This window comes from Syzygium oleosum, unplaced genomic scaffold, assembly GCF_021117445.2.
Source record: "Syzygium oleosum isolate NSW1041296 unplaced genomic scaffold, Sole_v2.1 Sole_v2.04, whole genome shotgun sequence".
NCBI classification, from domain to species: domain Eukaryota; kingdom Viridiplantae; phylum Streptophyta; class Magnoliopsida; order Myrtales; family Myrtaceae; genus Syzygium; species Syzygium oleosum.
The window spans coordinates 2,899,032-2,911,522 of record NW_026607488.1 but is presented as its reverse complement, the minus strand read 5'-3'; the positions used below and the strand labels follow the sequence as shown (position 1 = coordinate 2,911,522).

Below are 12,491 nucleotides of genomic sequence, written 5' to 3'. Positions count from 1 at the left end.
TCGATAACTCGATACTCTAGACAACGAAAATCAAAGTTCAGCGACCTAAGTTACCATCGGAGCAATTTACCGAGCACGGTCTAAAGTGCATATGAAAACTCCGATACTCATCCTTTTTTTTTTTTATCGGGACGATACGCATCCTTAAAAAGAGCCTTCTAGACTCAAATTCTAGTGTACGAAACAAGTTCCTTAACAATCAATCCATACATTGCACTCCTCAAAACGTCGACCACCTCTAACCAAATTTAAAAAAAAGAAAGATGGTCATCCTCAGCATAAAATCAGAATAACGCAACCCAAAAATCATCAAAATATAATAAGGAAAAAAGCCGTATCCCGAACTGTTTTTTTATGGTATAAAAAATTTGCAAACTATTCCTACCGTGATGCATTTACATTAAACTTTTTGTCGTGACATATAAAATCCCGAACTTGTACTTTCACGACACATTCGACCTCATTCAAGGTTCTATCGAATGATTTTTCAGCCAAAAACAAGATCGTTCCATGTGAGTGACACCGTGTCATATCACCGTTTGCTTCCCGGCGTCCATGTGTGCAAGATATTTTCAACGGTTCCCATCGACGGTACTTTTGATAGGAGGTTAAACGTGTCGCCACGAGTACAAATTTGAGATTTTTGGTGTCACGGAAGATAGACATAGCTCGGGATTATTTTTTTTTTTGGGGTGACCTTTTTCCGCATTTATTCAATTCATTGAAAATTGGGCCATAACATGAATCACATGAGCGATCCAGCGAAGTTGTGGCTTTGGTTCGCGCTCGCGTCGCGAGATCTGAGCAGCAGCGATCATCGCCTCCCCACCACCGCCTCCACCACCACCGTATAAAAGCGGCCGGCACCAAACTCCGTCGTCATCATCGTCATCAATCATAACTCTCTCGAATCCTCTCGAGGCTTCCCGTCTTCTCGAACCTCGGAAGAGCGGAGGCACCGCGGGGCGCGCGATCCCTCCCTCCCCCCCCGATCTCGGTCATTGCGGCTCCTCGCCGGCGTCCACCGTTGCCCCGACGGCGGACGGGAGCGGCGGCGGCGGCGACGGTCGGCGGCTGAGTCGGAGGAGATTCGACTCGATTCGATTCCGATTGGCCGCGGGCGGCTGGCTTTGATCGGAAGATGCTCTACCTGAAGCAGCCGAGCTCGGTGTTGTGCATGGGGAGTAGTGGTGATAGCTGCGGTTCCTGTTGTTGCTCTTCTTCGTCGTGCGGATTGGTGGTAGGGTGGTGAACAGGGCGGAGGTTCCTCGATTCCCCCGGCGGTCTGGTGCATGCTCTTCTGATAGTTTCCCTGAGCCTGTGGCTCGGGGAAGGGCCTGAGCTGAGGGGAGGGGGGCGTGCGCTTGCGAAGGATGGCTCTGCGTGCCGAGATGGAGGGCTCGTTGCGCTCTCTCGACGCCTGTATGCAGAAATTCAGGCTCTACGAGACTCGATCGGTAAGTTTTATCTCTTCTCTCGTCTGGATCAGCTGATTTGCTTTTTGACTGAGATCTTCTCGGTTCGACATTATGTTGTTAGCTCTCGCGATGTTTCCTCGGTAGCTGTCGTCGCAGTGGCTTGGTTCTCGATCGTATCAGCTCGTTTCAGCTTAGTTTGGTTTTAGTTGCTGATGGTCATATTGATCGGGTCAGCCTTTAGTCGAGTGAAGCGGGTGTTAAGTTGGTTAGATTTGTTAATTACTTTTTGAGGAAATCGGATGAACTTCATTTCAAAGTTGATTAGCTGATATAGCATTGGCTCAATTGGATGATATCGGCTTCAGTTATTTAACAGCACGCTAGCGAGGAAGATGAGTGGTACAGGGATAGATAATTGAGCTCATTTTGTTGGAAATACGTTCGTTCTTAGCTTCTGCCGATTGCTTCGCGGAAATTGAGATACAAGATGGTCAGCAAGAGCCTAAAATTAAATCAGTGATCCCCCCCTTTTTCCTCTGTCATCATGAGAATTGTGATTTGTGGGTAGCATTTTGCACTTGACCATGGCAATTCAGTCTCCATTATTATAAGCAGCTTCTTGAAGTATTTTGATGCTGATGTACATGCTTGCCTGTGAATGCATCCAATTCAGATGTATTACGTGATTGTATGTGGAATGCATACTCTGTTGTTTTAGCCCTGAGTAGAAATAATTGTCTGCAAAACTTGGAATAGCTGCTTGGCATTTCTGTGGTTCAAATATCAAACCGTGAAAGCTTTTTCGCCGTCAAAATCAATAATTGCTTCCAGTGTTTACTTAGCTTCTGAGAACCGGTATGCTCATTTACCCCCTAAATTCTTATCTGGAAGTTGGCCAGCTAACTCTGCAATTTTTAAATGCTACAGATGTTCTACATGATAGGAAGGGACAAGAGTAGGACATATTGGAGAGTCCTGAAGATTGATAGACTGGATCCATCCGAGCTAAATATTCTAGAAGATTCTACCACTTATACTGAGCATGAATGTTCTGACCTATTAAGGAGAATACATGAGGGTAACATATCTACTGGAGGATTGAAATTTGTGACTACTTGCTACGGGATAATTGGTATGTGAAATTTTTCTTGTTATAGCTGCATTCGTCTTAACTGTCTGCTATTATCACAATACAACTCATTGTCATCTCATTACAGGGTTCATTAAGTTCTTAGGACCTTACTACATGCTGCTTATAACAAAGCGAACGGAGATAGGTGCCATCTGTGGTCATACTGTGTATGCCATCTCTAAGAGCGAGATGATTCCTCTTCCAAATTCCACTGTTCGTTCCAATTTACCAAATTCAAGGGATGAAGACAGGTCAATTTCTACCATGTGTTCACTTGTAGATCTCATGCTTCTTTTGAAGGAAATCGAAAAGAGACATTCCTCTAATTTCTGTTAAGACTAGCATATGCAATGTTTATGCTATGTTCACAATGTGTATATATATAAAAGTCTGCATGAAGAAGATGCATGTGCATTAGTCCATCTTTAGTAGTAACCTGACCTTGGTTGCCTGAGTCCTTGTAAGTGCAAATGCGACATGCTGATCTAGAAAATTATGTCTCACAGTCTATTTTTGGCCACTTAATTTTCTTTTTTTGTGTTTCTTCCTCTCATGTATTAGATACAAGAGGCTACTATGCACAATCGACCTCACGAAGGACTTCTTTTTTAGCTACTCATACCATGTTATGCGTAACCTACAAAAGAACTTTTGTGACGATGAAGCTGGGCACATTCTCTACGAGACCATGTTCGTCTGGAACGAATTCTTAACTCGGGAAATTCGGAATCACCTCAAAAACACACTGTGGACGGTTGCTTTAGTGTATGGTTTCTTTAAACAGGTGAGGAATTAGTATTGTCAAGATGATATTATATTCTAAGAATTGATGAGCTTTTTCCATTGTTGTCATTCAAAAATTTTATCGTGTTAAAAGCCGCCATTATTGGTCTTCTTTTGTGACTTTCATTTGTCCATTAAAAGGGAAAAGATGCTGGTTTTACGATTACTGTGTAGACTTTGGTTGCCATCAATGGCACCCTCCACCTTGTCCATGCTTTTAAACGATTCTTATTTGACTTTCTTATTCAACTCATACTGATGACTCGTGGTATTTTGATTCTAGGCTACACTTTCTGTTGCAGGAAGAGACATCACATTGACTCTTATTGCAAGACGTTCACGACATTATGCTGGCATGAGGTTGGGACTTTATACTGATGATATTTCGATTTTTGTTCCAAATTCTTTGAGATACCTTCAGCCATCTGTAACATATTTTAGGATGAGTTCGGCACCCTTTCCTCATATGCAGATAACCTTTCGCTGTTATCCATGTATCTGGCATCTATTTTATCTCGTTCAGTGCTCCTTCTACTTAACTCTTTAGGTACCTGAAACGAGGGGTGAATGATAAGGGAAAAGTAGCTAATGATGTGGAGACAGAACAGATAGTGTATGAGGGTGTCCCTGAAGGCCTTCCCGTGCAAATAACTTCTGTTGTCCAGAATCGTGGGTCAATCCCTCTTTTCTGGTCGCAGGAAACTTCCCGTTTGAATCTTAAACCGGATATAATAGGTAGGCCCTTGTACTTAATATGGTTTAGTGATGATGCTTATATACTGTGTATTTATGCTGACTTTTCCTGCATTCAGTGTCGAAGAAGGACCAGACTTATGAAGCCACCCGACTTCATTTTAAAAATCTTGCCAGCAGATATGGCAATCCTATAATTATTTTGAATCTGATCAAGGTAAGTGTGCACCTTTCTGTGTATAGAGGGTCTAATTTTTGTCGATGATATTTCTTAATGTTGTCGTTGTTTCATTCTTTTTCTTGACACGCCATCACGTGTGTGCGCTCTCTTTCTTTTATTCTTTCTAAACATGCTATCGACATTGCAAAGCGGGGGACCTAAATATGGTCAAGTAGCTAGCCTTTTACTTTTGCTTGATCTAACAAACGAGTGCTTTTACTCGATCATCGTCCCTTCATCCACCTCCCTATTAATTCTCATTGCTGACAGACGGAAGAGAAGAAGCCCCGTGAATCCATTCTTCGTGCAGAGTTTGCCAATGCAATTGATTTTATTAATAAAGACTTGCCTGAGGAAAATCGTCTGAGGTTTCTTCACTGGGATCTACACAAACATTCTCGGAGGTGAACATTTTATGAGCTCGAGTCATTGCCATTTTCTTATATTAATGTTCTTTCTTGTGAAATCTGATATATTCTAAAAGTGTTTTTCTCCTCTTTCCTCACAGCAAAGCCACAAACGTTCTGTTACTTTTGGGTAAAGTGGCTACTTATGCATTAACGTTAACAGGTTTCTTCTATTGTCAAGTATCACCAGCCTCGAGACCTGATGATTGTCTGAATCGGTCTTCTTCAGAGTAAGTGAAGGAAACATCTAAGTTACTTAAATAAGTGCATGATCAGTACTGAAACCATCATTAGGAAGACAGTCCTACTTTAAAACTTTAGCATCAATTTTTTTCATGCCAAAGCTTTTAGTTTGTAATATTTTCGCGAATGAGTGTGTATCATCTAAAACTGTATTATTTGAGATGTGATCTTCAGTAGTTCTGGCTCTCGTTTGGAGATACATAGAGAACAAGGATGTTGCCTTGCACTCCTTTTCTTTGCTTGGTTCTGGAACGTCCAACCTCTCACTAAAGACCTATTCCTTTGCCAAAACATAAATATGCCTTGTGGAGTTCTCTCTTTCATGTCATTTTATTGTATCACTTAAATGAGTAACTCTTGCTCCTTGCCTGTTTTTGGATGCAAACGTGAATTTTCTGTTTGTGTGTTTGTAAAGTTGTTCTTCACTTTATGAGCTGAATTTTGATAATTCCTCATTACTTGTTTCGTGTAAATCTTATAAATCCATGGATGGGTAGGATGCATCTTCAGTGTCATTCTCTGATGTATTTCGCCAATAGTTCTGATTTCCTCTTGGCTTGTAATTGGTGCAAATATGATGCAGGAAAGTTAATAATAGTGGCTTGAGTTCGATGGATCTTGGTGAGAACGGAAATGATGTGGGAGATCTTTTGGAGAGAAAACCTAGTGAAGGTGACAACTTAATAAATGGAAATCATTCTGGAAAGCCTTCAATGTTCCAAAGAGGGGTACTAAGAACCAATTGCATTGATTGTCTGGATCGAACAAATGTTGCGCAATACGCATACGGGTTGACAGCTCTAGGTCAACAACTTCATGCTCTTGGAAGTATAGACTGCCCCAAAATAGACCTTGATGCTCCTTTAGCTGATGAATTGATGGGGTTCTATGAGAGGATGGGGGACACACTTGCTCAACAATATGGTGGCTCAGCGGCTCATAACAAGGTACTATAATCTAAAAGTTGCTTTCCTAGCATATGGTCCAAACCTTAGAAAGGTGGTTCATCCTAGGATTTGTACGCATAGTGTCTGTTTGACTGTATTCAGGCATCGCTGAGATATTTGGAGGAATTTCCCTTTCAAATAGTCTCATCATCATTCTTTTCATTCTGGAACTTAGTCCATTTGCTGAAATTAACGAAACTGACTAATATGCATTATGCCATTACTCACTTGTGTATCCAATCTTGAGTGGTGAGGAAGAAATAACCCATAGACATTTTAAATTAACAATGAACTCAAGCAAAGATGAAATGCTCTTTGTCTTTTCTGCATCAGAATCTCTCTCTTTCTTTAAAATTGCTAACCCTGAAGTTTAAACATTTTGGCTTGTTTAAAAATTTTGAGATAGCCTTATCATGAAATTCTTGATTTCAAGGGGAACTGAGACAACTGCAGTATCTATATTGTGGTTTCTCATAGTTGCTCAAGGTTTTTATTAAGTCATGTTTGTGGTTAAATGCTCTCTACTCGTTCTTCGTCAACTTATATCCTAGTATTCTTTGATTACAAAATATTTCAAAAATCCAACTATTCAGAATATTATGGTTAAAATTTGTGAAGGATTTAGCTTTTGGCACTGGGTAATTGCTGCTTCTTTCATCTGCAAGATGTTTGTGGTTTACTTGTCGAACTTTGACATGTGCAGGTATTCTCTCAGAGACGGGGTCAGTGGAAAGCAGCCACTCAATCTCAAGAGTTCTTCAGAACTTTACAACGATATTACAACAATGCTTACATGGATGCTATGAAACAGGATGCAATTGATGTGTAAGCTTCTTTTAATATGAGTGTTTGGCTTTCTTTTTGCTCTTTAACAGGCTGGATGAGTTTGGTTAGACTTTTAGTCTCTAATGCTGCTGCATTGGATGGATTGTTTTAAGTATGTGGTAGGCCAATTGAATTATGCTTTCCTTGCTGAAACATGGATTCCTTGAGGCCTCAAGCAGGGACGGAGCTAGAACATTTTGGCTGTGGGTGCATTAACATAATGGTGAAAATTAATTTTAGATAAATTAAGCTTAATTTACTATATTCATCTCTAGGAAATGCGTCATACTTTAGAAATCCTACTAAACTCTAGGCAAAATTCCAGATACTAGACACAAACGTGAATCATAATGTGAATTTTTATGGATCAATGGTAATGGGTCAAAATTTTAGTGGGGTTAACATAAAAATTGACAAAGACAGTTAATATTTGTTTGGAAGAACGTATCGTAACTATAAAAAATATGAAAGTTAAGGGGGGCAACTGCCCCTACCATTGATGCCTTGGCACTGTTCCTGGGCTCAATGATAATTTACTTCAAGACTGTTCTCAGTAGTAAATCAGATGTGTTGGGGGTGTACTCAATGTAGCTTTCTTTTTTACCATTATTAGTGTACAGGCTGATTTTTTGCTCTTCTGGAAGAACTTCAATTGACGGGTTGTTTAGTCTTATGAGGTTTATGTCTGAACAATTTTGCCAGATTTTTGGGGAATTTCCTGCCGGAGATTGATAAGCCTGCAGTCTGGGAGCTGGATTCTGACCAACCCTCTGATTCTGCGAGGAATGGACAGACGGATGTCGATGAAGATGGAAGGTACTTGTATTTTGCTGGCCTAACACACTGAGCTTATAGATGTCAGTATTGGGATTTTGAATCGTATTTCATTTGATCACGTATCTGTTTTTTTTTTTGGGTTCTTAAGTATTGTAGATTTGATAACCACGTCTTAAACAAATCTATACTATGCTAAACATAGTGTTTTGGCAATGACCTACTATTTCTCATCACGAGGAGAAAGATCAAAAGTATACTAAAATGTAATTCTTCAGAAAAGTAGATTCTTAGTGGAATCTAATTCATTGTGAGAGAACAGGTAAAAATAGGGGATTGAGGAAGCCTGTGATGCTTTTTCAGTTAATTTTTTTTTGATCAAGTTTTTCAGTAAAATTTGGTGGATCAGTGTTCTCACAGCTCTGACTTTTGTTATCTGGTAAATTAGTTTGAATCGGTTGCTAAGACTTAAGGGCTATAACATTTCTAGGTCAATTTTCAAAAGATGCATGTCAGATGGGAATATTCTTCGAAAAACAAACCCATCAATGTCAACAACAAAGATCGAGCAGGAGAAGTTTTGTGGTTCAGTTTTACCTGATCGATCAGAGGGAGCAAGGAGAGTACTCAGCGAGTCGTCACCTGACATTTCAACCTCAGAGAGTGAAATGACATTTTCAAGGTTTGGCTATTTCATCTTTTCCTCACGTCTTACATTTCCAGCTAAATTGTTCAGGTGGTTAGGATACTACTCATGCACAACAGCCAAGGAGGAGTTAATTGGAATTTGCATTCTGCTGGCTGTGGATGCTAGATTGAGTTTGTTTTTATTGACTGAGCTGTGTTGTGAAGTGTGGGCTGTTCTCTGGTGGATTATACAAAATCTATGGTACTACATACTGTATCGCCATATGCCATCTGTATATGCCATCTGTTTTGTCAAGTTAAGGCATCTGAAGATTGTTTCCATCTTTTTATTTGTGCCTTATGGTAGTTGTTCTTTGAGGATTTTTCTCTTGGACTTTTTCAATAACCCTAAATTGTGACTTTATATTGTGGGATTGATGCTGGGACATTATAAATGTTGAGGCGGGGAGACGCTTTAGAGTGAATCTCTCTTCTTGAGGTTTTCATTTAATTTCAAAAACAAAATTAGTAAAATGACGAAAAAGGCCCTTTCTGAGAGCCATAAATTCAGGTCTTATCAATTCTTGCTTAACTTTTCTATTTTTATTTTTGATAGATAAAACGAAATTCTTTATCTGGGACTCGAACCTGGGTCTCTTGGGTGAGAGCCGAGTATTCTAACCAATTAGACTACTATGTAAGATTCTTGCTGTACTTAATATCAGGTATCGAGAATTTGAGGCTAAGAAAGTAAAGTTTATGCATGAAGAAGTCACTTGTATTGCTATGTAGATGCATGTCTACATGATCTAGATGGGATTAGAAGCTTTATGTGTCGTAATGATCCTCCTTACTATGTTGATGTGTTCATGTGTTAACTGTTCCACTTCCGCATGACTGTTTTTAGGGTCATTGTATCAAGAGACTTGTCTCATGTGGCATCTGTGGCAATGCTCTGATGGGTCTGGCTTGCACTTCATGTGCGATTCTGTGCTAGTTGCTAAATGACAAGTGGCAAACCGTAACTCCATTGACATACACTGCATGCTTACAATGCATCTTTGTTTAGGTACACCCCTTCAATGCCTCGGAGACAGCTATTTGGAGATGTACATCGAGAAAACAATCATATCTACTACTCTGAGTATGGAGATGCATCAAATTGCTCCAACTTTGTTGATCTAGATTGGCTCTCATCATCAGGAAACTCATGTGAGGAGGAGCCTTACGAAAGGTAAATTCATGTGATTGGAGCTTCAAGGTTGAAATGTTAGAACACTAGTTGGCCTTGCTAACTTGTAAGCGTGAAAAATACTGATTGATCAGTGGATTCATTATAAGTTCCTCACCTTAGAAAGGGTTATTATGGATGATATAGGCCACATAGGCCTACGTGGTTGTGCTAGACTTGCATCGCAAATTGCAGTATGTCAAAATTTCACAGCTAGGACTTCTTACCCATGTCTCTCTTTGGCTAACTTCTGGTGTCTTTTGAAGAGTTATTTCTATTTTGTTTTCACTCTGTGTATTGTTCTTGGTGTCAGACAGTATGGCTACATAAATACTTACTCTAACACACCGAATGTAAGGATGTATGTGCTCTCTTGTTATTACAGATGACCATCTATGACTCTTGGCCCATTTACTTTTCAAGTCGGATGTGATCTGAGTATATAGATTCAGTATCGAAGAACTATTTATTAACAAAGTTATCTATAGGTCATCAATACTCACAAGCTCTCCAGTTGCCGGATTGTCATCAGAGAATGTCATGTATGGAATTGGGGCGACCCCATCTACAAGTGATTCCAGCATGAAGGTCAGTGCCCTTCCTCAAGATTCTAGCAACAACTTTTCAGAAATCAACTCTTGTTGACTCTTACCGGTGAGACACCATTTAAATGTGACTTTCAATTATGAAGCATTACAGTAATAGGGGACAAATTACTTCTGCTTGCAGGACTCAAACCTGCTTTATGTACCTTAGCTTGAATAATGCACAGATGTTTAACTAATCTTTTGTCCAGATATGGTCTTTACTTCAAACAATGTAGAATTGATAGTTGTGCTCAGGGATGCAATATTTATCTGAAATGGATAATTTCCTTTGCCTCCACGTCAGCCTCCATTGAGTGGCTCTTGTTACACTGTAATTGTCCAACAGTTGAAAGTCTACTGAGATTACGATGCTTACAGTTTTTTTATATGGGCCTCTTTTGCGTTATTTATTATACCTTGAAGACCGATGAGAATGGTTAGCTATTACAAGAATTAAGGGGTCGAATTTTGAGTGTTCAAATTAAAGCTCACAACTTCATTGTAAAATAGTTTACTGGCATTTTATGTTAGTTTTATTTGTGTCAAATTTTTATGAACCTTCTGGAACATCAAATCAATATTGTGTTAGACAACTTTATGGGGTTCGGTTAATACTTTTATTTTATGACCCTAATCAGATTGTATCAACTTTTCATTTAATAAATTGGTTTGTACTTGTCTAGTGTCATAAATCAATTAATGGCTTGTAGTATGCTCCAGTTGGCCTAATTATTTCAATTCACTTGAGAGTTAAAACCACTAGCGTGGTAGTGCCGAGAGCCATCTAGAGTTAATCGTGAGATTTTTATTTGGAACAACCCCAAACACGTGCAATGGAGCTTGACAGTAAATCTAATAAATGAAATGGTCTAATCTACGGACAGCATGTACGAGCGTGGATGCACTTGGGTTATACCCTGCACCTATTAAACATATGATCAATTGGTAAACAGAAGTTCTATATTATTTGGAAATGCTAGTGTTTGCTTGGACTCTTTCATCTTAATATCGTCTCAGTGCTGATACTATCAAACCGATCCAACTAGTAGGTGATTTGTTTGGTCAGTGTTTAGTCATATACTTGACTTATTCTTTCTCGCGATGGAACTGTGATGGTCCTTAGAACCTCTCTAGCATGCAACGTGTGACGGGAGTTGTTAGTATTGTCCGGTTGAAAAGGGTGACGGGGGATTTGCTTTCTCTTGAGTTACTTATGCTTGTCCTTGCAGACAAGGGATGTTTTTTTTTTCATCATATTGTCTGTGAAGAGAACCCTTTTCGTGCCAGTGACCATTGCTTTTTTAGAATTTATCACGCCATTCCGTAGCAAGAAACTTTTCGACTTTGTTCTGAATGGCATAGCTATTACTTCTCTCTCCAGGTAAGGGAGCATACTGCGACTGAGCTATCGTATCATAACTCCCATAATTCTGATGTCTTGGAGGAATTTTCAGATGGCTTTGTACAATGGGTAACCTACGGAGAGGCGCTCTGCCACTGAAGCCCAGCTGATTCCCTCAAGGTTCTTCTCGTGTTCCCTTTTTTGAACTTGTTCCGATCTATACAGAGTCGATGCATCGAATGGAAGATATAGGAGACTGTATCACGAACAAAGAGGACTCGGGGCGGGAAAAAAAAGGGGGGGTGAGGGCGATCGGCTTCGGTATTTCCGTTAGTCCTCCTAGTTGAGTGACCTGATTGATTAGTACAAAAGAGTAAATAGCAACGGTTAGAATTCTTTCTGGCGCTCTTCATTTTCGCCTACTTAAAAATTTCATCCGGGAACTCGGTAGGTTCGAACTTGTAAATATCTATCTGCTTTCACTTTGTGAGCTCCACTTCTTTTAAGCCACAGATAATCGATTCTTTATTCCTTGATATGATCCTACTTGCACCTACCCGTGCCTTACATTGCAAACATTAGCCGTCAAGAGGTACTAGAGCCTCTACAGTTTGTCAAATCCTGTGATTTCTAGGCATATATGCATGTGAGTGGTACTCCCTCTTCATTAATGTAGCCGGAACTCTCAGTGTTGTGTTTTGCCATATGAGTCGACGAGTCATTTGCCGAATGATCTTTGTGGATGTTTTCCAAGACACGATATAAGAAAATATAGCGAGCCAATCTTCCTTTTCAGTCTACAGTGAAGTTGGCCGAAAATGAGTACAAGCCTTAATGTCTCGATCTGGTATGCTGATGGTCATCTGCATAGCGAATCATCGGTCTTCACCCCCGGAAGCAATCTGTTGAAGTCACGCTTGTGCATCTACATGTTACATCCCCTTTCAATTGTTCGAGCAACAAATTCGAGCAACACATGGCACATAAGAGTTGCGGATATCAAAAGCTGATGCTCGAGTTCGTGTTGTGGGTACAAGAAGTCGTTACCTTTGTTGTATGAGCATGTTCTTGTCGCAATTGGCTGCCAAACCTGTCGAGCTCGGACCTAAAAGCTCGTTCTTCGAAATACCATGACAGTGGGGATTCTGTTACCTTTGTTGTATGAGCATGTTCTTGTCGCAATTGGCTGCCAAACCTGTCGAGGTCGGACCTAAAAGCTCGTTCTTCGAAATACCATGACAGTGGGGATTCTGTCGACGCTA

At 40.1% G+C, this 12,491-nt stretch overlaps 1 protein-coding gene across 5 annotated transcripts; it reads left to right on the top strand.

The window, feature by feature from the left end:
- Positions 1-876: 876 nt before the first annotated feature.
- Positions 877-11,767, top strand: LOC115688644 (phosphoinositide phosphatase SAC3). Of its 5 annotated transcripts, none has more exons than XM_030614526.2 (16): positions 877-1,457; positions 2,346-2,550; positions 2,636-2,801; positions 3,112-3,334; positions 3,617-3,693; positions 3,881-4,068; positions 4,146-4,243; positions 4,517-4,650; positions 4,755-4,883; positions 5,480-5,843; positions 6,547-6,668; positions 7,371-7,484; positions 7,933-8,124; positions 9,139-9,303; positions 9,789-9,888; positions 11,269-11,767. In XM_030614526.2, the coding sequence occupies exons 1-16, from the start codon at positions 1,374-1,376 to the stop codon at positions 11,386-11,388; spliced, it is 2,481 nt and encodes an 826-aa protein (XP_030470386.1). In that variant the 5' UTR covers positions 877-1,373; the 3' UTR covers positions 11,389-11,767. The 5 variants fall into 5 exon arrangements, with proteins under 5 accessions (XP_030470386.1, XP_056166557.1, XP_056166556.1 ...); XM_056310582.1 differs by having other exon boundaries at positions 878-1,457; positions 11,332-11,767; XM_056310581.1 differs by having other exon boundaries at positions 878-1,457; positions 9,789-9,954; positions 11,332-11,767.
- The last annotated feature ends 724 nt before the right edge of the window (positions 11,768-12,491 follow it).